Genomic DNA, 27,500 nt, shown 5'->3' with positions numbered 1-27,500 from the left:
GAGTGAGCTCACCAAGTTCCAGGAAGGGTGGACAAGTGTGTGTGTGAGAGAGTGTGTATGAGAGAGTGTGTGTGTGAGGGAGTGTGTGTGTGAAGGGGTGTGTGTGTGAGGGAGTGTGTGTGTGTGTGTGAGGGAGTGTGTGTGTGTGAGGGAGTGTGTGTGTGAGGGAGTGTGTGTGAGGGTGTGTGTGTGTGTGTGTGTGCGAGGGCGTGTGTGCGTGTGTGTGAGAGTCTGTCTCTCCAGAAGCTTCCATTGGAAGTCTGAATTGCATTTCTTCAATCAAATCAAAAATCAAAACACAACACTAACCGTTACACTTAAGGGGGGTTCTCTCTACTGTCTAACCCCTTTCTGCTCCTTAATGACCTCTCTGTACTGTCTAACCCCTACCTGCTCCTTAATGACCTGTCTCTGTACTGTCTAACCCCTACCTTCTCCTTAATGACCTGTCTCTGTACTGTCTAACCCCTACCTGCTCCTTAATGACCTGTCTCTGTACTGTCTAACCCCTACCTTCTCCTTAATGACCTGTCTCTGTACTGTCTAACCCCTACCTGCTCCTTAATGACCTGTCTCTGTACTGTCTAACCCCTACCTGCTCCTTAATGACCTGTCTCTGTACTGTCTAACCCCTACCTGCTCCTTAATGACCTGTCTCTGTACTGTCTAACCCCTACCTGCTCCTTAATGACCTGTCTCTCTACTGTCTAACCCCTACCTGCTCCTTAATGACCTCTCTCTACTGTCTAACCCCTACCTGCTCCTTAATGACCTGTCTCTGTACTGTCTAACCCCTACCTGCTCCTTAATGACCTGTCTCTGTACTGTCTAACCCCTACCTGCTCCTTAACGACCTGTCTCTGTACTGTCTAACCCCTACCTGCTCCTTAATGAACTGTCTTTACTGTCTAACCCCTACCTGCTCCTTAATGACCTGTCTCTGTACTGTCTAACCCCTACCTTCTCCTTAATGACCTGTCTCTGTACTGTCTAACCCCTACCTGCTCCTTAGGGCCTTGAGTAGCCCTTGCCAGTAGAAGTATCAAGTGATGAGGTTTCTTGATCGATTTATACATCTTCTTTAGCTATTTATTATTCTGTTAAACTATGGGTCATAGCTTTAAAGTAAGATAGCGAATAGAGGTGTTAATGGTTCGGCATGGTTGTAGCCTATGGTTGTTCGCTCGGGGCTCCTGTAGAAACATGGCCGTACCTATGTAGATATAAAGGGCTCAAGCTACGGACAGAAAACAGAACCGTTCTTATTTTCTTGGTATTATTCACTTATTTAACCTTACTTATTTTTGTTTGATTCACTTTCTGTCTGTTCTTTTTGCCAAGTCTGTCAGGTGAATGTGTGAGCCACTGTCAGGTGAATGAGTGAGCCACTGTCAGGTGAATGAGTGAGCCACTGTCAGGTGAATGAGTGAGCCACTGTCAGGTGAATGAGTGAGCAGCTGTCAGGTGAATGAGTGAGCAGATGTCCGGTGAATGAATTAGCAGCTGTCAGGTGAATGAGTGAGCAGCTGTCAGGTGAATGAGTGAGCCACTGTCCGGTGAATGAATTAGCAGCTGTCAGGTGAATGAGTGAGCCACTGTCAGGTGAATGAGTAAGCCACTGTCAGGTGAATGAGTTTGTGCTTTAAAACCCAACTATTGATTGTGTTTGCCTGTGATTGGCTCACGGTCACATTGGCCGCCAGCTGATTGGCCGGTGTCTGTAGCTGTGCTGCACTGTTATCAATGAATCAACGTCATGAACCTCAAAACCATCAACCAGTTGGGGTTGACTTCTTGACTTGGGACTAGGTGACAACTTAACCCCCAGCCACCAGTTGAGCCAAAAGCTTTGTCACTCTTTAGAAGAGATTAAACTATCCCTAACTCTTTAGCTTACCCTTACTCTTTAGCAGAGAGGAAGATAAAACTAACCCTAACCCTAACACTAACTAACCCTAAGTCACTCCTCACTAGATTCACCAGATAAGAAGCATGTGCTCTCTGCTTCCAGGCCCTAAATCTAATTGTCTTCACCTCCCTGTTGCTCGAGTCTCCTGATGATTTGCTGAAAATACTGAGAAGTAAGACACACAGACTCTCTGTGCTTCTCCGTTTTTTATTAGTTTAGCTGCAATGAAGAGGCTAACTACTCGTTAGCCAATTAGCAAAAACCCAAAGCAGGAAGCCCATAGGGGTCAAAAGGACCTGTAAACACAGTGTCTAGCCCCACCCAAACACAAGGCCCCTCCCACTTGACTCTAGCCCCACCCATCGCAAGGCTCTAGCCCCACCCATCGCAAGGCTCTCTAGCCCCACCCATCGCAAGGCTCTAGCCCCACCCACAAGACCAAAACCACACCCGACCACAAGACATAGCCGAACCCACACAAGTCTATCTACACCCATACACAAGATACAGCCCCACCTACACAAGTCTAGCTACACCCATACAGAAGATACAGCCCCACCTACAGGAGTCTAGCTACACCCAAACACAAGACATAGCCCCGCCAACATGACTAGCTACACCCATACACAAGACATAGCCCCACCCACACAACTCTAGCTACACCCAAACAATAGACACAGACGTTCTCGTTCAAAAATTGGGAAGCTGGCCCGCCATTGACATCCGTTCTATTCCAAACCAGTGTTTGGAATAGGGTGAGGATGTTAAAAGGGTGGTTGTTGATTAGTTTTGATCAACCTGTGACCGCACCCTCATGGTCAATATTTGGCAAGGGAGTTCCGGTCTGAGCCCTGCCAACTGACCCGTAGACCGACCACTGGAGGAGTGTGCAGGGTTCTGTTAGATAGTAATGTGACGTTGTGTTTAGCCAGTTGGTGTCGCAGGCTTAGAGTTAGCGGACATCCTAACCCCTCTTAGCACAGTAGTTCTACTCGAGGGTTCGGTGGTTACAGGACATCCTATCCCCATTCAGCTCTGGAGTTATCCCTGAGGGTTAGATGATGATAGGACATCATCACCCTGACACTAGTAAGCCCTGAGGGTTAGGTGGTGACAGGACATCGTACCCTGGCACTAGTAGTAGTAGTAGTGTGTAGTAGTGCGTGGTATTGTGTAGTAGTGTGTAGTAGTTAGCAGTAGTGTGTGTAATAGTGTGTAGTAGTGTGTAGTAGTTAGCAGTAGTGTGTGTAATAGTGTGTAGTAGTTAGCAGTAGTGTGTGTAATAGTGTGTAGTAGTTAGCAGTAGTGTGTGTAATAGTGTGTAGTAGTTAGCAGTAGTGTGTGTAATAGTGTGTAGTAGTTAGCAGTAGTGTGTGTAATAGTGTGTAGTAGTTAGCAGTAGTGTGTGTAATAGTGTGTAGTAGTTAGCAGTAGTGTGTGTAACAGTGTGTAGTAGTGTGTAGTAGTTAGCAGTAGTGTGTGTAATAGTGTGTAGTAGTTAGCAGTAGTGTGTGTAGCAGTGTACAGTAGTATTAGTAATGTTTAGTCGTGTGTATTGCTGGATATACAAACACACACATTGAAGGCTGGACACATAAAGGGAGACTTAAAGGGTGGACTGTTCACACAAGTTACTTGATGAAATCAGGCAGCCAAGGTAGCCGATTAGAAGACACTCCTACCTTCAACATCTCAGGGCAACATCAGCTCAACACACAGTCTGAGGTTAAGACTCTGGGAACGTAGTAGAGCCAAGTAGAGCGCAGTAGAAACACTGTTATCCCTGGACTGAAGCAGGACATCTGCTGTTCTAGTCAAGAGCCTCTGGAGGTGAGTTGGTTTATTATTGTTCATCAAGTGGTGGGGTGAGTTATTTGGAGAGAGAAATAGAGGGAGAGAGAGAGAGATTCAGTTTGAGAGGGAGAGAGAGAGAGAGAGAGCGAGTGCGAGAGCGAGAGCGAGAGCAAGAGAGAGTCAGACAGTTAGAGAAAGAGACATTCAGTTTTAGAGAGAGGGAGAGAGACAGAGAGAGAGAGAGAGAGAGAGAGAGAGAGAGAGAGTCAGACAATTTGAGAAAGAGACATTCAGTTTTAGAGAGAGAGACATTCAATTTAAGAGAGAGAGTGAGACAGAGAGAGAAAGTTATAGTTTGAGAGAGAGAGAGGGAGAGAGAGAGACATTATTTTGAGGGAGAGAGACATTCCGTTTTAGAGAGAGACAGAGAGAGAGATATTCAGTTTGATACAGGGGGAGAGAGAGAGAGAGAGAGAGAGAGAGAGAGAGAGAGAGAGAGAGAGAGAGAGAGGGAGAGAGAGAGAGAGAGAGAGAGAGAGAGAGAGAGAGAGAGAGAGAGAGAGAGAGAGAGAGAGAGAGAGAGAGAGAGACTGTGAACTCAGAAACCCATTTCCTGTGTTTCGGGTACATAACAGGGTCGTGTCCTCACCTTCCTAACTTGTTTTAGGGATGATGATGTAACACAAGTCCAGCTAATGATTTTTGAAACACACTTCCCAGCCCTGTCCCAGACTTAAGCTGATTCAGGATCTATAAAATGGATCGGTTGGGTCCTCTGGGATCCGGCTCCGGGAAAACTCAAAATAATCTCCTGCTCAGACCCGCTGACTCCTACAAACACTCTCACTTAAGATGTCAATATTCATGCTTTCTGTTTTCTCCCTCCCCTCCATATGTTGTACGTCCCGGCACTAAATGTACGCACTTATTGTATGTTGCACTTAGTTGTAGGACCTAGTTGTGTAGCATCTTATCCCAGCTATCTTTGTGGTGTACGGGGAATGGGTTAACCTAGTGATTGTTAGTGCTTGGCACCTGGTTCTATGAACATCCTTACTGTACCCACAGAGATATATTGTTGTTTCTCCTTCTTATTACAAATGTAATTATTGTAAGTCGCTTTGGATAAGAGTGTCTACTAAATGCTCTTAATGTAAAAAATGAACTTGAAAAAAGTTGAAATGTGTTCCTCTAAGCCATGGTTCCTCAGAGATCTGGTACCTCTAAGCTCTGGTTCCTCTAAGATCTGGTACCTCTAAGCTCTGGTACCTCTAAGCTCTGGTTCCTCTAAACCATGGTTCCTCAGAGATCTGGTACCTCTAAGCTCTGGTTCCTCTACGCTCTGGTACCTCTAAGCTCTGGTTCCTCTAAGATCTGGTACCTCTAAGCCCTGGTACCTCTAAGCCCTGGTACCTCTAAACTCTGGTACCTCTAAGCTCTGGTACCTCTAAGCTCTGGTTCCTCTAAGCTGGTGTAACGTCAAATTGTTCAGTATAGTAAGATCCACTTGTTCTGTATGAAGTGTCTAGGGTTCTGTTAGATAGTAATGTGACGTTGTGTTTAGCCAGTTGGTGTCGCAGGCTTAGAGTTAGCGGACATCCTAACCCCTCTTAGCACAGTAGTTCTACTCGAGGGTTCGGTGGTTACAGGACATCCTATCCCCATTAAGCTCTGGAGTTATCCCTGAGGGTTAGATGATGATAGGACATCATCACCCTGACACTAGTAAGCCCTGAGGGTTAGATGATGATAGGACATCATCACCCTGACACGAGTAAGCCCTGAGGGTTAGATGATGATAGGACATCATCACCCTGACACTAGTAAGCCCTGAGGGTTAGATGATGATAGGACATCATCACCCTGACACTAGTAAGCCCTGAGGGTTAGATGATGATAGGACATCATCACCCTGACACTAGTAAGCCCTGAGGGTTAGATGATGATAGGACATCATCACCCTGACACTAGTAAGCCCTGAGGGTTAGATGATGATAGGACATCATCACCCTGACACTAGTAAGCCCTGAGCTTCTTCATTCATTGTTGTTCATGGAAAGACAAACCAACCCACTAGCTACCGTCCTTCTGAAGCTGCATCGCTCCTTCTCCAGGAGAGCAACCCCGGAAAAAACCTGAAGGGATTTCTAAAGGCTGGTTCGAGGGGTTTGGTTGTAAACGTGTAAATGAATACAGCTTCCAAAGCTTGATGTAATGTTGTGCTGTCTCTGTTGTGATTACTCAGCAGGGGGTCGGAGGTTACAGGGACGCGAGCCCGGGGCCGAAGACGACTCGGTGAGACCAGTACCCCCCACCATCTGTTCTGCACTCCTTCTGACTCACCCGTTAAATAATATAATAAATCAAATACATAAACGAGTTATAGACAAGGTTTCGACCTGGTATAAACCAGGTATAGCCCTGAGTTAGTCCAGGTATAAACCAGGTTTGGCCCCAAGTTTAGTCCTGGTATTAACCAGGTTTAGTCCTGATATAAACCAGGTTTAGCCCTGAGTTCAGTCCTGATATAAACCAGGTTTAGCCCTGAGTTCAGTCCTGATATAAACCAGGTTTAGCCCTGAGTTTAGTCCTGGTATAAACCAGGTTTAGCCCTGAGTTCAGTCCTGATATAAACCAGGTTTAGCCCTGAGTTCAGTCCTGATATAAACCAGGTTTAGCCCTGAGTTTAGTCCTGGTATAAACCAGGTTTAGCCCTGAGTTTAGTCCTGGTATAAACCAGGTTTAGCCCCAGATTTAGCAAAGCCCTAGTCGTGCCAGGTCGGTGGGCCCTGACCCTGCCCTGTGACCCCCAGCTGTACGACGAGCCGTCCGAGGTGGAGGAGAAGCGGCCGCGACCTCAAGGATCCTCCCCTGTGGACGAGTTCCCCGAGGCAGCCGGCTTCTCCGACAGCGACAAGGAGGTGCAGAACTCCTCTACCACCTCCTCTGCCCTCAACCCTTCCTCGACTCTCTAGCACCTCCCCTACCACCTCCTCGACTCTCTAGCACCTCCTCTAGCACCTCCTCTACTCTCTACCACCTCCTCTACCACCTCCTCTACTCTCTAGCACCTCCTCTACCACCTCCTCTACCACCTCCTCTACTCTCTACCACCTCCTCTACTCTCTAACACCTCCCCTACCACCTCCTCTACTCTCTAGCACCTCCTCTACTCTCTACCACCTCCTCTACCACCTCCTCTACTCTCTACCACCTCCTCTACTCTCTACCACCTCCTCTACCACCTCCTCTACTCTCTACCACCTCCTCTACCACCTCCTCTACTCTCTACCACCTCCTCTACCACCTCCTCTACCACCTCCTCTACTCTCTATCACCTCCTCTACTCTCTAACACCTCCTCTCCTCAAAAGTTTTTTTTCTTCAAACCAAAATCCAAAGTCATTGTTCTACACACACGCACACTCACACGCACACTCACACGCATATACACACGCGCATACACACGCGCATGCACTTACGTACACACACACACACACACACACACACACACACACACACACACACACACACACACACACACACACACACACACACACACGCACCCAAAGAGCAAGTAGTCGCATTCAATCAATATTATTGCCTGATATATATTTTGGAGGGGGAAACATAAAAATCCTAAAAGCTTTTTCATTGGCCATGAAAACAGATAGTCCCACTGTGGCCTGATGACTCAGGATTATGTATCAAAATAAAAGCGCATTCAAATTGTATTAAGGTGACCTTTAGCCTGGACCGCTGATCGCTGTGTTCCATTGGAGGGGCTGCAGCTCACGATGAGTCACGGTGCTGTTATGCCAACGTGTGCATTACTGTATCAACTCTATCGCCTGGGGCCGCTTGGACACAATGTTCAACCTGTTCTGCACCTGTGTATTATTTGACCTCAGGTTAACCCTGACCCTATATTTGACCTTAGGGCGGAGCAGAGCATGACCTTCAGAAGAAGGGTGGAAAAGGCGGGAAAAGGTCTGGTCTCGGCTCGCTGTTCGACAAGCGCTCGTCTTCCAAGATGAGCAAACTGAAGGTGAGCACCTCCTGCTGCCTCCGCAGGGACGACGTATATCACAGAGTGACCGTTTATACAACAAACTATGTTCAGCATGGTAGGTGGTACAAGCATGTAGTATGTTCTACAAACTATGTTCCACATAGTATGTCGCACATACTTTGTTCTACATAGTATGTGGTAAAAGTATATAGTATGTTCTACATAGTATGTAGTATAAGTATGTAGTATGTTCTACAAACTATGTTCCACATAGTATGTCGAGCATACTTTGTTCTACATAGTATGTGGTACAAGTTTATAGTATGTTCTACACTACATAGTATGTAGGATAAGTATGTAGTATGTCCTAGATATTATGTACCACATAGTATGTAGAACGTACTTCGTTCTACATAGTATGTGGAAGAAGTATATAGTATGTTCTACATACTATGTGGTACATAGTATGTAGAACTAACCCTAACCCTTTTCTATATTGTATATAGTATATTCTATATTGTATATACAGTATATTCTTTCTATATCATACTATGTATTTAATTATGTCATATCATATTTCTATATAGTGGAGACAAAATATCTACTATTTTGTCTCCACTATTTCGTCATTTAGCTGATGCTTCTCTACCCAAAAGAGTCCGCTGTCTGCCCTGTTGACCGTACCCCTGTAGACCGTACCCCTGTAGACCGTACCCCTGTAGACCGTACCCCTGTAGACCGTACCCCTGTAGACCGTACCCCTGTAGACCGTACCCCTGTAGACCGTACCCCTGTAGACCGTACCCCTGTAGACCGTACCCCTGTAGACCGTACCCCTGTAGACCGTACCCCTGTAGACCGTACCCCTGTAGACCGTACCCCTGTAGACGTACCCCTGTAGACCGTACCCCTGTAGACCGTACCCCTGTAGACCGTACCCCTGTAGACCGTACCCCTGTAGACCGTACCCCTGTAGACCGTACCCCTGAGCCGACGAGTGGACGCCAGAGAGTGGGATCTGAACCCAGATACTGACGGCGGGGTCCCTGGTTGCCAGACCCCATAGGGCTCATGTTTGACATCATTTCAGGAAGTTCACAGCCCTGAGTCGGAGGTGATCGTGAAGACGGCTGAGGACGGGGGAGCGGAGGGTCTGATCGTCGGTGGGGGGGGGAGGGACGGGATCTTCATCACGCAGGTGGTCCCAGAGTCCCCGGCCTTCAAGAACCTGAGCGTCAAAGAAGGTGAGAGTCTCAGGATGACATCAGACCAGGGGAGGGATACCTGCTATAGAAGGTGAGAGCTGGTATAGTAGGTTATACCTGGTATAGAAGGTGAGAGCTGTCGTTGTAGGTTATACCTGGTATAGTAGGTTATACCTGGTATAGTAGGTTAAACCTGGTATAGTAGGTTAAACCTGGTATAGTAGGTTATACCTGGTATAGTAGGTTAAACCTGGTATAGTAGGTTATACCTGGTATAGTAGGTTAAACCTGGTATAGTAGGTTATACCTGGTTTAGTAGGTTATACCTGGTATAGTAGGTTAAACCTGGTTTAGTAGGTTATACCTGGTTTAGTAGGTTATACCTGGTATAGTAGGTTATACCTGGTATAGTAGGTTATACCTGCTATAGAAGGTGAGAGCTGTCGTTGTAGGTTATACCTGGTATATTAGGTTATACCTGGTATAGTAGTTTATACCTGGTATAGTAGGTTATACCTGGTATAGTAGGTTATACCTGGTATAGTAGGTTATACCTGGTATATTAGGTTATACCTGGTATAGTAGGTTATACCTGGTATAGTAGGGTATACCTGGTATAGTAGGTTATACCTGGTATAGTAGTTTATACCTGGTATATTAGGTTATACCTGGTATAGTAGTTTATACCTGGTATAGTAGGTTATACCTGGTACTTTAGGTTATACCTGGTATAGTAGGTTATACCTGGTATAGTAGGTTAAACCTGGTATAGTAGGTTATACCTGGTATAGTAGGTTAAACCTGGTTTAGTAGGTTATACCTGGTTTAGTAGGTTATACCTGGTATAGTAGGTTATACCTGGTATATTAGGTTATACCTGGTATAGTAGGTTATACCTGGTATATTAGGTTATACCTGGTATAGTAGGTTATACCTGGTATAGTAGTTTATACCTGGTATATTAGGTTATACCTGGTATAGTAGTTTATACCTGGTATATTAGGTTATACCTGGTATAGTAGTTTATACCTGGTATAGTAGGTTATACCTGGTACTTTAGGTTATACCTGGTATAGTAGGTTAAACCTGGTATATATTGTACCTGAAAGGGACGGTGTACCTGGTATAGTAGTTTAAATGTGGTAACAATGGTCTTGGCTTTATGCGTCTCATCACACAGGGGACCAGATCCTGAGTGCCACTGTGTACTTTGACAATGTGTCGTACGAAGACGCCCTGCAGATCATGGAACATGCGCAGGCCTACAAGGTTAAGCTGTGCCTGAAACGCAAGCAAGAAGTGCCTGAAGAAGACCCCGACGGCCATCCCGAGACCATTCAGGTAACTATTCTCTGATCTCTCCAGACCTGCTTCTGAGGCTTGGCCCACTCAGGACTCCAACCCGCATAACCCAAACAGAAACTGTATGTACTTGACACTAGCTATCATTAGCTTATCAACCATGAATGGGAATTTAAATAAAGAGAAACCACTACAAGTGTTGATGTATATCTTGTGTTGTGACAGGGTATTTTAGTATATCATTGTAGCTGAAACACTGATACGACAATTATACCACTCAGAGTTTAGTTTTAGGAGTTCACAATATTTGGTTCTCTGTAAAAAAAATAATGGCTTGCCATGTATTTGAGCACAAGCAGCAATTCACAGTATGGGACTGTCCCAATCTCCCACTATAATTCACAAACACAAATATGTTTGAATGAGATTGGAGCCCTCACCTTCCAATCCTGGGAACTGCTGCTTGGCGGTGTGCTGCCCGAGAGCCCGCCGTTACACAATCACACTTACATATTCACATTGGGTACATTTGGCTGGATGAAATATGCTTATAATTAATCAAATAAATGTTTCCATGTGATTCCATATCAATCCTCAACAGGAGGAAGAGGTGACCTCACCAGAGATGAGAGAGCAAAGGAAAACTAAGAGGCCTAGCGATGCTCGCATCTCATGGCCCAAGTTCCCCTCTCTGGGGAAAGGCAGAAAGAAGTCCCACTTCAGGAGGTCCCACAGCACCTCGGAGGCCGAGGATCAGACCCGACTTGAGCTGAGCCCCACCACCAGTGATACTGACACCCCTATCAAATCACAGGAAGCACTGAAAGGGAAGAAGAAGCATAAGGTAAAGCTGAACCTTTCAAAGAACAAGGGTAGTAAAAGTGCTAAGGCAGACCATGACACAGATACATTGACCACTGCTCCCTTAAACGGAGTCAATGAGGACCCCATGAAGGAGATCTCACCCCCAGACTCCCCAGAGCGGCAGGTTGCATCCCCTCCGGCCTATTTAACACATCAATTCAAAATCCCTGACAGCTGCAAGCTGAAGGTTGAGCAAGGAATGGCTGACATGGCCGAGCCTGAATCCCCCCACCACAGAGTGGAGCTCATCAGTGTGGACAGCACTCTGAAGACTGCAGACATCACTGCGGCTCTGGCTGGGCAAGATAGTCCCACCGCCCACATGTCACCCAGCGGAAAGAAAAAGAAGAAGAAAGAAAAGTCTGAATTGAAAATGAAAATTAAGGGAAAAGATAAATCACACAAACAAGATGTTAAAGCGAAATCCTCCCCAAAAAGACTACAGACACTTGGGGGAAGCGTTGATGTACCAGACCCTACTGCAAATAAAAACTTGGATGCTACAAAAACATTACCATCACAAGTAGAGTGGCCACAAATTGCAATCAACACTGATACACAATTAACTGCCGGTAAAGGTTTTGAGGTCATCTCTGCACCCAAGCCAAGCCAGGAAGGAAAAGATCTGCAAAAGGTGGAATTTTCCTATGACACGTCAGATGTAGGCATTTCAAAGATATCTCCAAGGATAGGAAAAGAGAAACCAAAGAAGGAAGCTGAAAAGCTATCAAAGGGGTCTAAACAGAAAACCGACACGAAGAGAAGCCCGTTTAAACTCCCCACAGTTGGGTTTACTGACATTGGAATGGAAGACATAATAGAAAAAACAGATGTAAAGGATAAGAAGGTTTCAGTAAAAATTGTAACAGAGGGTCCAAAGCAAGATCCTTATGAAAGGCTATCCTGTCCTTCCCAAAGACAACTTCCCAAACGGGAGGAGATGGAGATACCAGGTATGGAGGATGCATCCTCAGCAGGGAGGAAGAAACAAGGCACTAAAGATCCTAAGGGGTTGGCAATGATTGGCATTGAAGAACTTAATGCAGAAACGGTACAAATGTCCATTGATGTTAAAAGTGTCAAAGAAGCAGTTTCAAAATTGCCCGGTTTTAAGCTGCCTCAAGTTGACACGGATGGAGTCCCTATTATTGAAGAGATTACAATGATAGATGCAAATGCACAAAGAATAACTGTAAAAACACACGGGACTCCCACCAAAATGTCAGATACCAAGACAAAGGAAGAGCTGACTCTGAGCAGGACTAAAGTCCAACTGCCAAATATTAACGCTGCCAATCTAGTTTCTCATGACATTTTTACTGAGACTGAAGTAGAGATGAATAAGGAAAACAAGGAAGTAGGCGACTTAAGTAGTGTTGAAATGCAGACTAAGGGACACAAAAGAGAGAATATTTTAATACATGGAGAAGAAAGTAGAAGTGAAGAAACCCATGTACAAGGACATGCTACAAAGGAGGATGCTTTTGAATGGTCATCTGGAATATACACAGGCCAAAACAAAGCCAACAACAAGGATTTGACCAGTCCAAAAAAAACCGACAAAGCAAAAAGGCTCTTCACGAACTTTGGAGTTGCAAAACCAGACATCAGATTCCCTGATCTTGACATTGCCTTACCAAAACTAAATCTCTCAACACTTAACGTTGATGAAGGGCCTCCTAGAGTTATGGCTAAACCCACAGAAACTGAACTTGAAAGACACAGAACCAAATTCAAAAATCCAAGTCTGAGTTGCTCTATGCCAAAAGCGATCGGGACAGAAGTTGATTTAAGTGTGTCCAAGCCAGATATGGATATAACATCACCAGAGGGGTCATCGAAGGTAGAAGTCAAACAATCTCAGATTGAACCCGAAGACAAGGATGGTGAGAGGACCTCCGCAACATGGAAAATGACTAAGTTCAAAAGTAGAACAAGTGGATCCTACACCCAAAATATAACATCAGAAGAACATGAAATGTACAAAAAAATAAATATTGAAGGAGTTGAGCTGAATGCATCTATTGAGGGGCCAGACGTTGACGAGACAACCCATGTAGACATGAAAGGGGCTGTATTTGAAGGACGGACAACGAAAATAAGAATGCCAAATCTTGGTATTTCAACACCAACGGTCAAAGGACCAGATACTGACTTCAGTGTATCCAAGCCAGATGTGGACATAACGTTACCAAAGGCTAAAGCTGACATTACCCTATCTGAAGTTAAACTACCATCAGCTAAGGTAGAAGTTAAAGGGCCGGAGATTGAGACAGAGGATTTTGATGGTTCATCCAAATTTAAATTGCCTAAATTCAAACTTCCAAAATTCGGAACAGGATCTTCCAGCATCACTGCCGAAATGCCTGAAATTGACAAGCAAATCAAATTTGATGCAGAGCTGAACATCCCTAAAGCCACAGTTGACATTAAAGCACCCAAAGTTGAAATTGAAGGACCTTCCATTGATCTGAAAAGCACAGGACCTGATGGAATGGGGAAAGGAAGCAAGATTAAAATGCCAAGTCTGGGTCTCTCAATGCCAAAAGTGAAAGGACCAGAAGTGGATTTCAATGTATCAAAGCCAGAGGTGGACACAACATTACCAGCGGCCAAATATGAAGTTACCCTACCTGATGTTGAACTAACATCAACTAAGGTTGAAGTTAAAGGGCCTGACATTGAGACAGAAGATTTTGACGGTTCATCAACATTTAAAATGCCTAAATTCAAACTTCCCAAATTTGGAACAGGATCTTCAAGCATCACTGCAGAAATGCCTGACATTGACAAACAAATCAAATTTGATGCAGAGCTGAACATCCCTAAAGCCACAGTGGACATTACAACACCAAAAGTTGATTTTGAAGGACCTTTAATAGATCTGAAAAGCACAGGTTCTGAGGGTATTGGGAAAGGAAGAAAGATTCAAATGCCAAGTCTGGGTCTCTCAATGAGAAAAGTCAAAGGACCAGAAGTGGATTTAACTGTATCAAAGCCAGAGGTTGACATTACATTACCAAAGGGTAAAGCTAAAGTTAACCTACCTGAAATTGAAGAAACATCAACTACGGTACAAGTTAAAGGGCCTGAAATTGATCTAATAGTAAAAGATGGTCAAGGTTCTCATGCTACTTCAACGAATATGTCAGTGGAAATACCTGAGGGGAAGACAGAAATTATATCACATAGAGAGTTGAACATTCCTGAAGCAAGAGTGGAAATAACAGCACCCAAAGTGGATATTGAAGGACCTTCCATAGATCTTGAGAGTACAGGCATTGACGGTACAGGGAAAGGAAGCAAGTTTAAGATGCCAAATTTTGGAATTTCAATGCCAAAGGTCAAAGGAGCAGATATTGATTTCGATGTATCCAGAACAGATGTGGACATAACGCTACCAAAAGCCAAAGCCGACGTTACCCTACCTGATGTTGAACTTCCGTCAGCTAAGGTAGAAGTTAAAGGCCCTGAGATTGAGACGGAAGATTTTGATGGTTCATCCACATTTAAAATGCCTAAATTCAAACTTCCCAAATTTGGAACAGGATCTTCAAGCATTACTGCAAAAATGCCTGAAGTTGACAAACAAATCAAATTTGATGCAGAGCTCAACATCCCTAAAGCCACAGTGGACATTACGGCACCAAAAGTTGACTTTGAAGGACCTTCCATAGATCTGAAAAGCACAGGACCAGATGGAATGGGGAAAGGAAGCAAGATTAAAATGCCAAGTCTGGGCTCAATGCCAAAGGTGAAAGGACCAGAAGTGGATTTAAATGCATCAAAGCCAGAGGTGGACATTAAATTACCAGAGGATAAATATGAAGTTTCCCTACCCTACGTTGAACTAACCTCGACTAATGTAGAAGTTAAAGGGCCTGAGATTGATCTAAAATTAAAAGATGGTAAAGGTTCTCCATCAAAATACAAAATGCCTTCATTGAAATTTCCCAAATTTGGAGCTGCTTCACCAAATATCTCTGTGGAAATACCTGAGGTGGAGAAAGAAATTACGTTAGATGGAGAGCTTAACATTCCTGAAGCAAAAGTGGAAATAACGGCACCCAATGTGGATATTGAAGGACCTTCCATAGATCTTAAGAGTACTGGCATCGACGGTACAGGGAAAGGAGGCAAGTTTAAAATGCCAAACTTTGGTATTTCAATGCCAAAGGTCAAAGGACCAGATATTGATTTCAGTGTATCCAAGCCAGATGTGAACATAACGTTACCAAAAGCTAAAGCTGACGTTACCCTAACTGATGTTGAACTACCATCAGCTAAGGTAGATGTTAAAGGGCCTGAGATTGAGGCAGAAGATTTTGATGGTTCATCCACATTTAAATTGCCTAAATTCAAACTTCCCAAATTTGGAACAGGTTCTTCAAGCATCACTGCAGAAATGCCTGAAGTTGACAAACAAATCAAATTTGATGCAGAGCTGAACATCCCTAAAGCCACAGTGGACATTACGGCACCCAAAGTTGAAGTTGAAGGACCTTCAATTGATCTGAAAAGCACAGGACCTGATGGAATGGGGAAGGGAACCAAGATTAAAATGCCAAGTCTGGGTCTCTCAATGCCAAAAGTGAAAGGACCAGAAGTGGATTTCAATTTATCAAAGCCGGAAGTGGACATTACATTATCAGAGTCTAAATATGAAGTTGCCCTATCTGACGTTGAACTAGCCTCTACTATAGTAGAAGTTAAAGGGCCTGAGATCGATCTAAAATTAAAAGATGGTAAGGGTTCTCCATCCAAATTTAAAATGCCTTCATTCAAATTTCCCAAATTTGGAGCTGCTTCACCAAATATCTCTGTGGAAATACCTGAGGTGGAGAAAGAAATTACATTAGATGGAGAGCTGAACATTCCTGAAGCAAAGGTGGAAATAACAGCACCCAATGTGGATATTGAAGGACCTTCCATAGATCTTAAGAGTACCGGCATCGATGGTACAGGGAAAGGAGGCAAGTTTAAAATGCCAAATCTTGGTATTACAATGCCAAAGGTCAAAGGACCAGATATTGATTTCAGTGTATCCAAGCCAGATGTGGATATAACATTACCAAAAGCTAAAGCTGACGTTACCCTAACTGATGTTGAACTACCATCAGCTAAGGTAGAAGTTAAAGGCCCTGAGATTGAGACGGAAGATTTTGATGGTTCATCCACATTTAAAATGCCTAAATTCAAACTTCCCAAATTTGGAACCGGTTCTTCAAGCATCACTGCAGAAATGCCTGACGTTGATAAACAAATCAAATTTGATGCAGAACTGAATATCCCTAAAGCTACATTGGACATTACGGCACCCAGAGTTGAAGTTGAAGGACCTTCAATTGATCTGATAAGCACAAGACCTGATGGAATGGGGAAAGGAAGCAAGATTAAAATGCCAAGTCTGGGTCTCTCAATGCCAAAAGTGAAAGGACCGGAAGTGGATTCCATTGTTTCAAAGCCAGAGATGGACATTACAATACCAGGAGCTAAATATGAAGTGGCCCTTCCTGACGTTGAACTAACCTCGACTAATGTAGAAGTTAAAGGGCCTGAGATTGATCTAAAATTGAAAGATGGTAAAGGTTCTCCATCCAAATTTAAAATGCCTTCATTCAAATTTCCCAAATTTGGAGCTGCTTCACCAAATATCTCTGTCGAAATACCTGAGGTGGAGAAAGAAATTACATTAGATAGAGAGCTGAACATTCCTGAAGCAAAAGTGGAAATAACAGCACCCAATGTGGAAATTGAAGGACCTTCCATAGATCTCAAGAGTACCGGCATCGATGGTACAGGGAAAGGAGGCAAGTTTAAAATGCCAAATCTTGGAATTTCAATGCCAAAGGTCAAAGGACCTGAAATTGATTTCAGTGTATCCAAGCCAGATGTGAACGTAATGTTACCAAAAGCTAAAGCTGACGTTACCCTAACTGATGTTGAATTACCATCAGCTAAGGTAGAAGTTAAAGGCCCTGAGATTGAGACGGAAGATTTTGATGGTTCATCCACATTTAAAATGCCTAAATTCAAACTTCCCAAATTTGGAACAGGTTCTTCAAGCATCACTGCAGAAATGCCTGAAGTTGACAAGCAAATCAAATTTGATGCAGAGCTGAACATCCCTAAAGCCACAGTGGACATAACAGCACCCAAAGTTGAAGTTGAAGGACCTTCCATAGACCTGAAAAGCACAGGCACTGATGGAATGGGAAAAGGAAGCAAGATTAAAATGCCAAGTCTGGGTCTCTCAATGCCAAAAGTGAAAGGACCAGAAGTGGATTTCAATTTATTAAAGCTGGAAGTTGACCTTACATTACCAGAGTCTAAATATGAAGTTGCCCTACCTGACGTTGAACTAACCTCTCCTAAGGTAGAAGTTAAAGGGTCTGAGATCGATCTAAAATTAAAAGATGGTAAGGGTTCTCCATCCAAATTTAAAATGCCTTCATTCAAATTTCCCAAATTTGGAGCTGCTTCACCAAAAATCTCTGTGGAAATACCTGAGGTGGAGAAAGAAATTACGTTAGATGGAGAGCTTAACATTCCTGAAGCAAACGTGGAAATAACAGCACCCAATGTGGAAATTGAAGGACCTTCCATAGATCTTAAGAGTACCGGCATCGACGGTACAGGGAAAGGAGGCAAGTTTAAAATGCCAAATCTTGGTATTACAATGCCAAAGGTCAAAGGACCAGATATTGATTTCAGTGTATCCAAGCCAGATGTGAACGTAACGTTACCAAAAGCTAAAACTGACGTTACCCTAACTGATGTTGAACTACCATCAGCTAAGGTAGAAGTTAAAGGCCCTGAGATTGAGACGGAAGATTTTGATGGTTCATCCACATTTAAAATGCCTAAATTCAAACTTCCCAAATTTGGAACCGGTTCTTCAAGCATCACTGCAGAAATGCCTGACGTTGATAAACAAATCAAATTTGATGCAGAACTGAATATCCCTAAAGCCACATTGGACATTACGGCACCCAGAGTTGAAGTTGAAGGACCTTCAATTGATCTGATAAGCACAGGACCTGATGGAATGGGGAAAGGAAGCAAGATTAAAATGCCAAGTCTGGGTCTCTCAATGCCAAAAGTGAAAGGACCGGAAGTGGATTCCAATGTTTCAAAGCCAGAGATGGACATTACAATACCAGGAGCTAAATATGAAGTGGCCCTTCCTGACGTTGAACTAACCTCGACTAATGTAGAAGTTAAAGGGCCTGAGATTGATCTAAAATTGAAAGATGGTAAAGGTTCTCCATCCAAATTTAAAATGCCTTCATTCAAATTTCCCAAATTTGGAGCTGCTTCACCAAATATCTCTGTGGAAATACCTGAGGTGGAGAAAGAAATTACATTAGATAGAGAGCTGAACATTCCTGAAGCAAAAGTAGAAATAACAGCACCCAATGTGGAAATTGAAGGACCTTCCATAGATCTTAAGAGTACCGGCATCAATGGTACAGGGAAAGGAGGCAAGTTTAAAATGCCAAATCTTGGAATTTCAATGCCAAAGGTCAAAGGACCAGAAATTGATTTCAGTGTATCCAAGCCAGATGTGAACGTAACGTTACCAAAAGCTAAAGCTGACGTTACCCTAACTGATGTTGAATTACCATCAGCTAAGGTAGAAGTTAAAGGCCCTGAGATTGCGACGGAAGATTTTGATGGTTCATCCACATTTAAAATGCCTAAATTCAAACTTCCCAAATTTGGAACAGGTTCTTCAAGCATCACTGCAGAAATGCCTGAAGTTGACAAGCAAATCAAATTTGATGCAGAGCTGAACATCCCTAAAGCCACAGTGGACATAACAGCACCCAAAGTTGAAGTTGAAGGACCTTCCATAGACCTGAAAAGCACAGGCACTGATGGAATGGGAAAAGGAAGCAAGATTAAAATGCCAAGTCTGGGTCTCTCAATGCCAAAAGTGAAAGGACCAGAAGTGGATTTCAATTTATCAAAGCCGGAAGTTGACCTTACATTACCAGAGTCTAAATATGAAGTTGCCCTACCTGACGTTGAACTAACCTCTCCTAAGGTAGAAGTTAAAGGGTCTGAGATCGATCTAAAATTAAAAGATGGTAAGGGTTCTCCATCCAAATTTAAAATGCCTTCATTCAAATTTCCCAAATTTGGAGCTGCTTCACCAAAAATCTCTGTGGAAATACCTGAGGTGGAGAAAGAAATTACGTTAGATGGAGAGCTTAACATTCCTGAAGCAAAAGTGGAAATAACAGCACCCAATGTGGAAATTGAAGGACCTTCCATAGATCTTAAGAGTACCGGCATCGACGGTACAGGGAAAGGAGGCAAGTTTAAAATGCCAAATCTTGGTATTTCAATGCCAAAGGTCAAAGGACCAGAAATTGATTTCAGTGTATCCAAGCCAGATGTGAACGTAACGTTACCAAAAGCTAAAGCTGACGTTACCCTAACTGATGTTGAATTACCATCAGCTAAGGTAGAAGTTAAAGGCCCTGAGATTGAGACGGAAGATTTTGATGGTTCATCCACATTTAAAATGCCTAAATTCAAACTTCCCAAATTTGGAACAGGTTCTTCAAGCATCACTGCAGAAATGCCTGAAGTTGACACGCAAATCAAATTTGATGCAGAGCTGAACATCCCTAAAGCCACAGTGGACATAACAGCACCCAAAGTTGAAGTTGAAGGACCTTCCATAGACCTGAAATGCACAGGCACTGATGGAATGGGAAAAGGAAGCAAGATTAAAATGCCAAGTCTGGGTCTCTCAATGCCAAAAGTGAAAGGACCAGAAGTGGATTTCAATTTATCAAAGCCGGAAGTTGACCTTACATTACCAGAGTCTAAATATGAAGTTGCCCTACCTGACGTTGAACTAACCTCTCCTAAGGTAGAAGTTAAAGGGTCTGAGATCGATCTAAAATTAAAAGATGGTAAGGGTTCTCCATCCAAATTTAAAATGCCTTCATTCAAATTTCCCAAATTTGGAGCTGCTTCACCAAAAATCTCTGTGGAAATACCTGAGGTGGAGAAAGAAATTACGTTAGATGGAGAGCTTAACATTCCTGAAGCAAAAGTGGAAATAACAGCACCCAATGTGGAAATTGAAGGACCTTCCATAGATCTTAAGAGTACCGGCATCGACGGTACAGGGAAAGGAGGCAAGTTTAAAATGCCAAATCTTGGTATTTCAATGCCAAAGGTCAAGGGACCAGAAATTGATTTCAGTGTATCCAAGCCAGATGTGAACGTAACGTTACCAAAAGCTAAAGCTTACGTTACCCTAACTGATGTTGAACTACCATCAGCTAAGGTAGAAGTTAAAGGCCCTGAGATTGAGACGGAAGATTTTGATGGTTCATCCACATTTAAAATGCCTAAATTCAAACTTCCCAAATTTGGAACAGGTTCTTCAAGCATCACTGCAGAAATGCCTGATGTTGACAAGCAAATCAAATTTGATGCTGAGCTGAATATCCCTAAAGCCACAGTGGACATAACGGCACCCAAAGTTGAAGTTGAAGGACCTTCCATAGACCTGAAAAGCACAGGCACTGAGGGAATCGGAAAAGGAAGCAAGATTAAAATGCCAAGTCTGGGTCTCTCAATGCCAAAAGTGAAAGGACCAGAAGTGGATTTCAATTTATCAAAGCCGGAAGTGGACATTACATTACCAGAGTCTAAATATGAAGTTGCCCTACCTGACGTTGAACTAACCTCTCCTAAGGTAGAAGTTAAAGGGTCTGAGATCGATCTAAAATTAAAAGATGGTAAGGGTTCTCCATCCAAATTTAAAATGCCTTCATTCAAATTTCCCAAATTTGGAGCTGCTTCACCAAAAGTCTCTGTGGAAATTCCTGAGGTGGAGAAAGAAATTACGTTAGATGGAGAGCTTAACATTCCTGAAGCAAAAGTGGAAATAACAGCACCCATCGTTGATATTGAAGGACCTTCCATAGATCTTAAGAGTACCGGCATCGACGGTACAGGGAAAGGAGGCAAGTTTAAAATGCCAAATCTTGGTATTTCAATGCCAAAGGTCAAAGGATCAGAAATAGATTTCAGTGTATCCAAGCCAGATGTGAACGTAACCTTACCAAAAGCTAAAGCTGACGTTACCCTAACTGATGTTGAACTACCATCAGCTAAGGTAGAAGTTAAAGGCCCTGAGATTGAGACAGAAGATTTTGATGGTTCATCCACATTTAAAATGCCTAAATTCAAACTTCCCAAATTTGGAACAGGTTCTTCAAGTATCACTGCAGAAATGCCTGAAGTTGACAAACAAATCAAATTTGATGCAGAGCTGAACATCCCTAAAGCCACAGTGGACATAACGGCACCCAAAGTTGAAGTTGAAGGACCTTCCATAGACCTGAAAAGCACAGGCACTGATGGAATCGGAAAAGGAAGCAAGATTAAAATGCCACGTCTGGGTCTCTCAATGCCAAAAGTGAAAGGACCAGAAGTGGATTTCAATTTATCAAAGCCGGAAGTGGACATTACAATACCAGGGGCTAAATATGAAGTTGCCCTACCTGACGTTGAACCAACCTCTCCTAAGGTAGAAGTTAAAGGGCCTGAGATTGATCTAAAATTAAAAGATGGTAAAGGTTCTCCATCAAAATATAAAATGCCTTTATTCAAATTTCCCAAATTTGGAGCTGCTTCACCAAAAATCTCTGTGGAAATACCTGAGGTGGAGAAAGAAATTACGTTAGATGGAGAGCTTAACATTCCTGAAGCAAAAGTGGAAATAACAGCACCCATCGTGGATATTGAAGGACCTTCCATAGATCTTAAGAGTACCGGCATCGACGGTACAGGGAAAGGAGGCAAGTTTAAAATGCCAAATCTTGGTATTTCAATGCCAAAGGTCAAAGGACCAGAAATTGATTTCAGTGTATCCAAGCCAGATGTGAACGTAACGTTACCAAAAGCTAAAACTGACGTTACCCTAACTGATGTTGAATTACCATCAGCTAAGGTAGAAGTTAAAGGCCCTGAAATTGAGACGGAAGATTTTGATGGTTCATCCACATTTAAAATGCCTAAATTCAAACTTCCCAAATTTGGAACAGGTTCTTCAAGCATCACTGCAGAAATGCCTGAAGTTGACAAACAAATAAAATTTGATGCAGAAATGAACATCCCTAAAGCCACAGTGGACATAACGGCACCCAAAGTTGAAGTTGAAGGACCTTCCATAGACCTGAAAAGCACAGGCACTGATGGAATGGAAAAAGGAAGCAAGATTAAAATGCCAAGTCTGGGTCTCTCAATGCGAAAAGTGAAAGGACCAGAAGTGGATTTCAATTTATCAAAGCCGGAAGTGGACATTACATTACCAGAGCCTAAATATGAAGTTGCCCTACCTGACGTTGAACTAACCTCGACTAAGGTAGAAGTTAAAGGGCCTGAGATCGATTTAAAATTGAAAGATAGCAAAGGATCTCCATCCAAATATAAAATGCCTTCATTCAAATTTCCCAAATTTGGAGCTTCTTCAGCAAACATGTCTGTGGAAATACCTGAGGTGGAGAAAGAAATTACATTAGATGGAGAGCTGAACATTCCTGAAGCAAGAGTGGAAATAACAGCACCCAATGTGGATATTGAAGACCCTTCCATAGATCTTAAGAGTACAGGAATTGACAGTACAGGGAAAGGAAGCAAGTTTAAAATGCCAAATCTTGGTATTTCAATGCCAAAGGTCAAAGGACCAGATATTGATGTCAGTGTATCCAAGCCAGATGTGAACGTAACGTTACCAAAAGCTAAAGCTGACGTTACCCTAACTGATGTTGAACTACCATCAGCTAAGGTAGAAGTTAAAGGGCCTGAGATTGAGACGGAATATTTTGATGGTTCATCCACATTTAAAATGCCTAAATTCAAACTTCCCAAATTTGGAACAGGTTCTTCAAGCATCACTGCAGAAATGCCTGAAGTTGACAATCGAATTAAATTTGATGCAGAGCTGAACATCCCTAAAGCCACAGTGGACATAACGGCACCCAAAGTTGAAGTTGAAGGACCTTCCATTGATCTGAAAAGCACAGGACCTGATGGAATGGGGAAAGGAAGCAAGATTAAAATGCCAAGTCTGGGTCTCTCAATGCCAAAAGTGAAAGGACCGGAAGTGGATTTCAATGTTTCAAAGCCAGAGATGGACATTACAATACCAGGAGCTAAATATGAAGTGGCCCTTCCTGACGTTGAACTAACCTCGACTAAGGTAGAAGTTAAAGGGCCTGAGATTGATCTAAAATTGAAAGATGGTAAAGGTTCTCCATCCAAATATAAAATGCCTTCATTCAAATTTCCCAAATTTGGAGCTTCTTCAGCAAATATGTCTGTGGAAATACCTGAGGTGGAAAAAGAAATTAAATTAGATGGAGAGCTGGACATTCCTGAATTAAGGGTGGAAATAACGGCACCCAATGTGGATATTAAAGGCCCTTCCATAGATGTTAAGAGAACAGGAATTGACGGTACAGGGAAAGGAAGCAAGTTTAAAATGCCAAATCTTGGTATTTCAATGCCAAAGGCCAAAAGACCTGATATTGATGTCAGTGTGTCCAAGCCAGATGTGGACATAACATTACCAAAGGCCAAAGCTGACGTTACCCTACCTGACGTTGAACTAACTTCCACTAAGGTAGAAGTTAAAGGGCCTGAGATTGATCTAAAATTAAAAGATGGTAAAGGTTCTCCATCCAAATATAAAATGCCTTCATTCAAACTTCCCAAATTTGGAGCGGCTTCACCAAATATCTCTGTGGAAATACCTGTGGTGGAGAAAGAAATTAAATTAGATGGAGAGCTGAACATTCCTGAAGCAAAGTTGGAAATAACAGCACCCAATGTGGATATTGAAGGACCTTCCATAGATCTTAAGAGTACCGGCATCGATGGTACAGGGAAAGGAGGCAAGTTTAAAATGCCAAATCTTGGTATTTCAATGCCAAAGGTCAAAGGACCAGATATTGATTTCAGTTTATCCAAGCCAGATGTTAACATAACGTTACCAAAAGCTAAAGCTGACGTTACCCTAACTGGTGTTGAACTACCATCAGCTAAATTAGAAATGAAAGGGCCTGAGGTGGATACAAAAGATTTTGACGGTTCATCCACATTTAAAATGCCTAAATTCAAACTTCCCAAATTTGGAACAGGATCTCCAAGCATCACTGCAGAAATACCTGAAGTTGACAAACAAATCAAATTTGATGCAGAACTGAACATCCCTAAAGCCACAGTGGACATCACGGCACCCACAGTTGAAGTTGAAGGACCTTCAATTGATCTGAAAAGTACAGGACCTGATGGAATGGGGAAAGGAAGCAAGATTAAAATGGCAAATCTGGGTCCCTCAATGTCAAAAGTGAAAGGACCAGAAGGGGATTTCAGTGTGTCAAAGCCAGATACCGAAGATTTCGATGTCAAATCAAAAATGCCAGAATTGGCTGTTTCTGAAGTTAAAGCATTTGGGGAACCAGGGGCATGTGCAAAAGAGGATCATGTTTCAGTGAAACAGGCTGGCTGGTCATTTCCATCCTTTTCATTTTCAAAGACCAAAGACCAGGGCATAAATGCTTCTGTTGAATCTCATCAGATTGGTATTCGATTACCCGACACCAAAAAAGAAATCCATTCTTCAGATGATGAAGGCGAGGGGAAAAAAAGAGACTTTTTAGTAGAGGCACTTCCCTCTGTAGAATTGGAGACTAATTTGAAAACAACAAGGTTTTCTTTTTCAAAAGCTAGCAGTAAGGATCACGAGACTGATGCCAATATGAAAGAGCTGGACGGTTTTCTTCTAAGAGATAAGATGAGGCAAATGGAAATCTCTGAGGTTGAAGGTCAAGGTTCTGAGATTGAAGGACATTTTGAAGTTACCACACATAGCGTTTGTATTGAGGCTCCATCTGTAAATATGACAAAGACCACAGGGACATATCTTGGCAGAAAAGACTTAAAGCCAAAAGAGCCAGAAAATCTAACGCAGCCAGAGTTTGATTTAAATTTGTCAAAAAGAGATGAATTCCAGGGAAAAGAAGCAGAGGTAGATAAGGAAGTGGGAAAGGCTTCTGCCACCTTGACAGCCTTAGAAGTTTGTACACCAGAGGAAGATGTGAAAGTGAAGAAATCATGGTTTTCTTTACCAAGATTCTCATTTTCAAAACAAAGTGTAAAAGAGACTGGTTATAAATCTCCCGAAATGGAGACAAAAATGGTGCTGAATGTTGCTGTGGGATCTGGAATAGAGACCAATGTCTTGGCCTCTCCAATCGTCACTGAGGAGGTTGAGAAACAGGACAAAGAGATAAAAACTTGGGAACAAACCATTCCAGTGGGTATTAAGGTTACAAGCCAGGATATGGAGACAAGGGATCTGAACGCTGAGTTACAAACTAGTAAACCAAAGTGTCAAGATGATATTATGTTTCCAAGCCACGATATAAAAACAGTAGCTCCAAACGCTGATTCTCAAAATCCGGATACTGTCAGTCCAGTCAATGGCTCACCAAGCAAATTCAAACTTCCTTCATTTAAGATGCCAACACTCAGCTTTTCCAAAGCTAAACCTGAAGATGAATACTTACCTGTTGATACAGTGTGCAAAGATGATCAATTAGAAACCAAAGCTGAACCTCAGGAACTAGTTAAATTTATAGATGATGAATCTAATGTTTCATCTACAGAAGAAATGGAAAGAAATCCTCCCCCCTCAAATGAGGAAATATCTCTCACAAACAAAGACGTTATTAAATCCCAACCAAAAATACAAAACTACACTCTACCAAATCCCGAGCCAGTTGGTCTGTTCAAGTTCCCCAGGTTTGGATTTTCCACTCCTCCGGGGAGGAGCCCCGAGAGCCTGGATGAGGATCTGAGCACAGCCGGCTCTATTCAGTCCTCTGATGCCTTCGCCGACGCCAGCTCTACGGCCACGAGTGAGCACACAGGTGTGTCCTTCACATCCCCACCCAAGGTCACTGTCACATACAGTGGACCTGATGCTGCTGTGGAACTGGGTGCTCTTCACAGCACCATCATCACCTCCACTACGAGGAGTGCGCAGATCTCATTTGAACACAACCTTCCAGAGGTGTTCACCATCCTGTCTTCAGGAGTTTCCTCTTCTTCTGTGGACACTCTCAAGTTGGAGTCTGATCAAATTCATGTCATCAGATCCAATATCCAGGCGACACCACAAGTGCAGAAAAGCACAATTCTCACCAACTTCAATGTCCAATCCCCTTTGGAGATGTCCAAGAACCCTGAGTTCAGAGAGGCTACGTCGTGGTTTGAAGGAGCGCCCCAAGAACACTCAGGCGTCGCCAGCGTGGAGAGACACATCACCAGGGAAGTCTCCAGCCAGGAAATGAGGACTCTGAGCAGGGGAACGGTGGTCATAACCCAGCAGCTGACCGGATCGGGGGACCAAGTGGAACCCGTCGCAGAGGATACGGCTGGCTCCGTAAAGCGGCTCAGAGACACAGTTCACTCGGAGAAGATGAGGTTTTTTGAAGGAGCTCACCCATAAGGAGATATGTTAGTAGCTAACCGTTTACCTTGGCAGCAGAGGAGCAAACAGAAAAAAAATGATCTAATCATCAGAAAGGCTCAAATGCAGTAGTTCTACGTTGGTTTGTGTACTTCAATCTGTTCAATGTCTTAATCTGAGAGAATATCATAGATAATCAAAGTCATAGACCTGAAAATAGAATGACTCATAAAGTGCACTTGCATCACAATAAAGGTGTAAATATACATTGTACTCAAGTGCTTTTCCAGCAGAATCTCTATAATATCTCTATCTAATGATTGCAGAAATATAATAATCGTAACAATGTTTATTAGATCACTGTGAATTATGCTCGGACCACGCCTAAATTGCATACGTGTTTGGCAAGATGTACGCATTAAAGATAATTAAATAGCTTTAATAGCTTCAGTAAAATACCTAATAATTACAATGTTGCTTCATGTTCTTAATCTAAAGTTAATTTGCCTTAATCATTTTTTTTCAGTTTTACATGTAACCCTTTTAATAAACATTGGAGTTTATTTTTGTTTACTTTTCTATTTTTAATTTGATATGGGTTATATCAACGTGTCGCAAAGTAATATTCAATAAATGAATGAACGGTTTTACGTCTCCTGGCTTTCTCGGTTGCGGTTGTAAATGCAGATAGGGAGGCCTGGGTGTAAAGTGGGGGAGGTGTGGAGTTCTACTTCTACCACTAGGGGAGGTGTAAAGTTCTGCTTCTACCACTAGGGTGAACCAGAGTTCAGCTATTCGTCGAGAGTCTCAGCTCAAAGATCTACCTAGAAAGATCCGGCTTGCTTCTTACTAGAGAGACACGGATTGTAAACATAAAGGTGGAGAACTTTCAACACACCTGGCA

At 42.9% G+C, this 27,500-nt stretch overlaps 2 protein-coding genes across 2 annotated transcripts in view; both read left to right on the top strand.

Annotated features, from left to right (window-relative positions):
- LOC132457211 (neuroblast differentiation-associated protein AHNAK-like) overlaps positions 1 to 27,243 on the top strand; it is a 29,440-nt gene extending 2,197 nt beyond the window's left edge. Inside the window, exons 2-7 of the mRNA XM_060051288.1 lie at positions 5,949 to 5,998; positions 6,517 to 6,624; positions 7,643 to 7,750; positions 8,805 to 8,958; positions 10,100 to 10,260; positions 10,823 to 27,243. Of these exons, the coding sequence (XP_059907271.1) occupies positions 5,949 to 5,998; positions 6,517 to 6,624; positions 7,643 to 7,750; positions 8,805 to 8,958; positions 10,100 to 10,260; positions 10,823 to 26,635 (16,394 nt within the window). The 3' untranslated portion in view covers positions 26,636 to 27,243. The remainder of the gene's footprint in view (positions 1 to 5,948; positions 5,999 to 6,516; positions 6,625 to 7,642; positions 7,751 to 8,804; positions 8,959 to 10,099; positions 10,261 to 10,822) is intronic.
- Positions 27,244 to 27,333: 90 nt separating this feature from the next.
- Positions 27,334 to 27,500, top strand: part of LOC132457425 (LBH domain-containing protein 2-like) — a 6,641-nt gene continuing 6,474 nt past the window's right edge. The window contains exon 1 of the mRNA XM_060051725.1: positions 27,334 to 27,500. This exon is cut by the window's right edge and continues 6 nt beyond it. The gene's annotated coding sequence lies outside the window, so the exon portion shown is untranslated.

This window comes from Gadus macrocephalus, chromosome 5 (genome assembly GCF_031168955.1).
Source record: "Gadus macrocephalus chromosome 5, ASM3116895v1".
NCBI lineage: Eukaryota > Metazoa > Chordata > Actinopteri > Gadiformes > Gadidae > Gadus > Gadus macrocephalus.
This window is presented reverse-complemented; position numbering and strand designations above follow the sequence as displayed.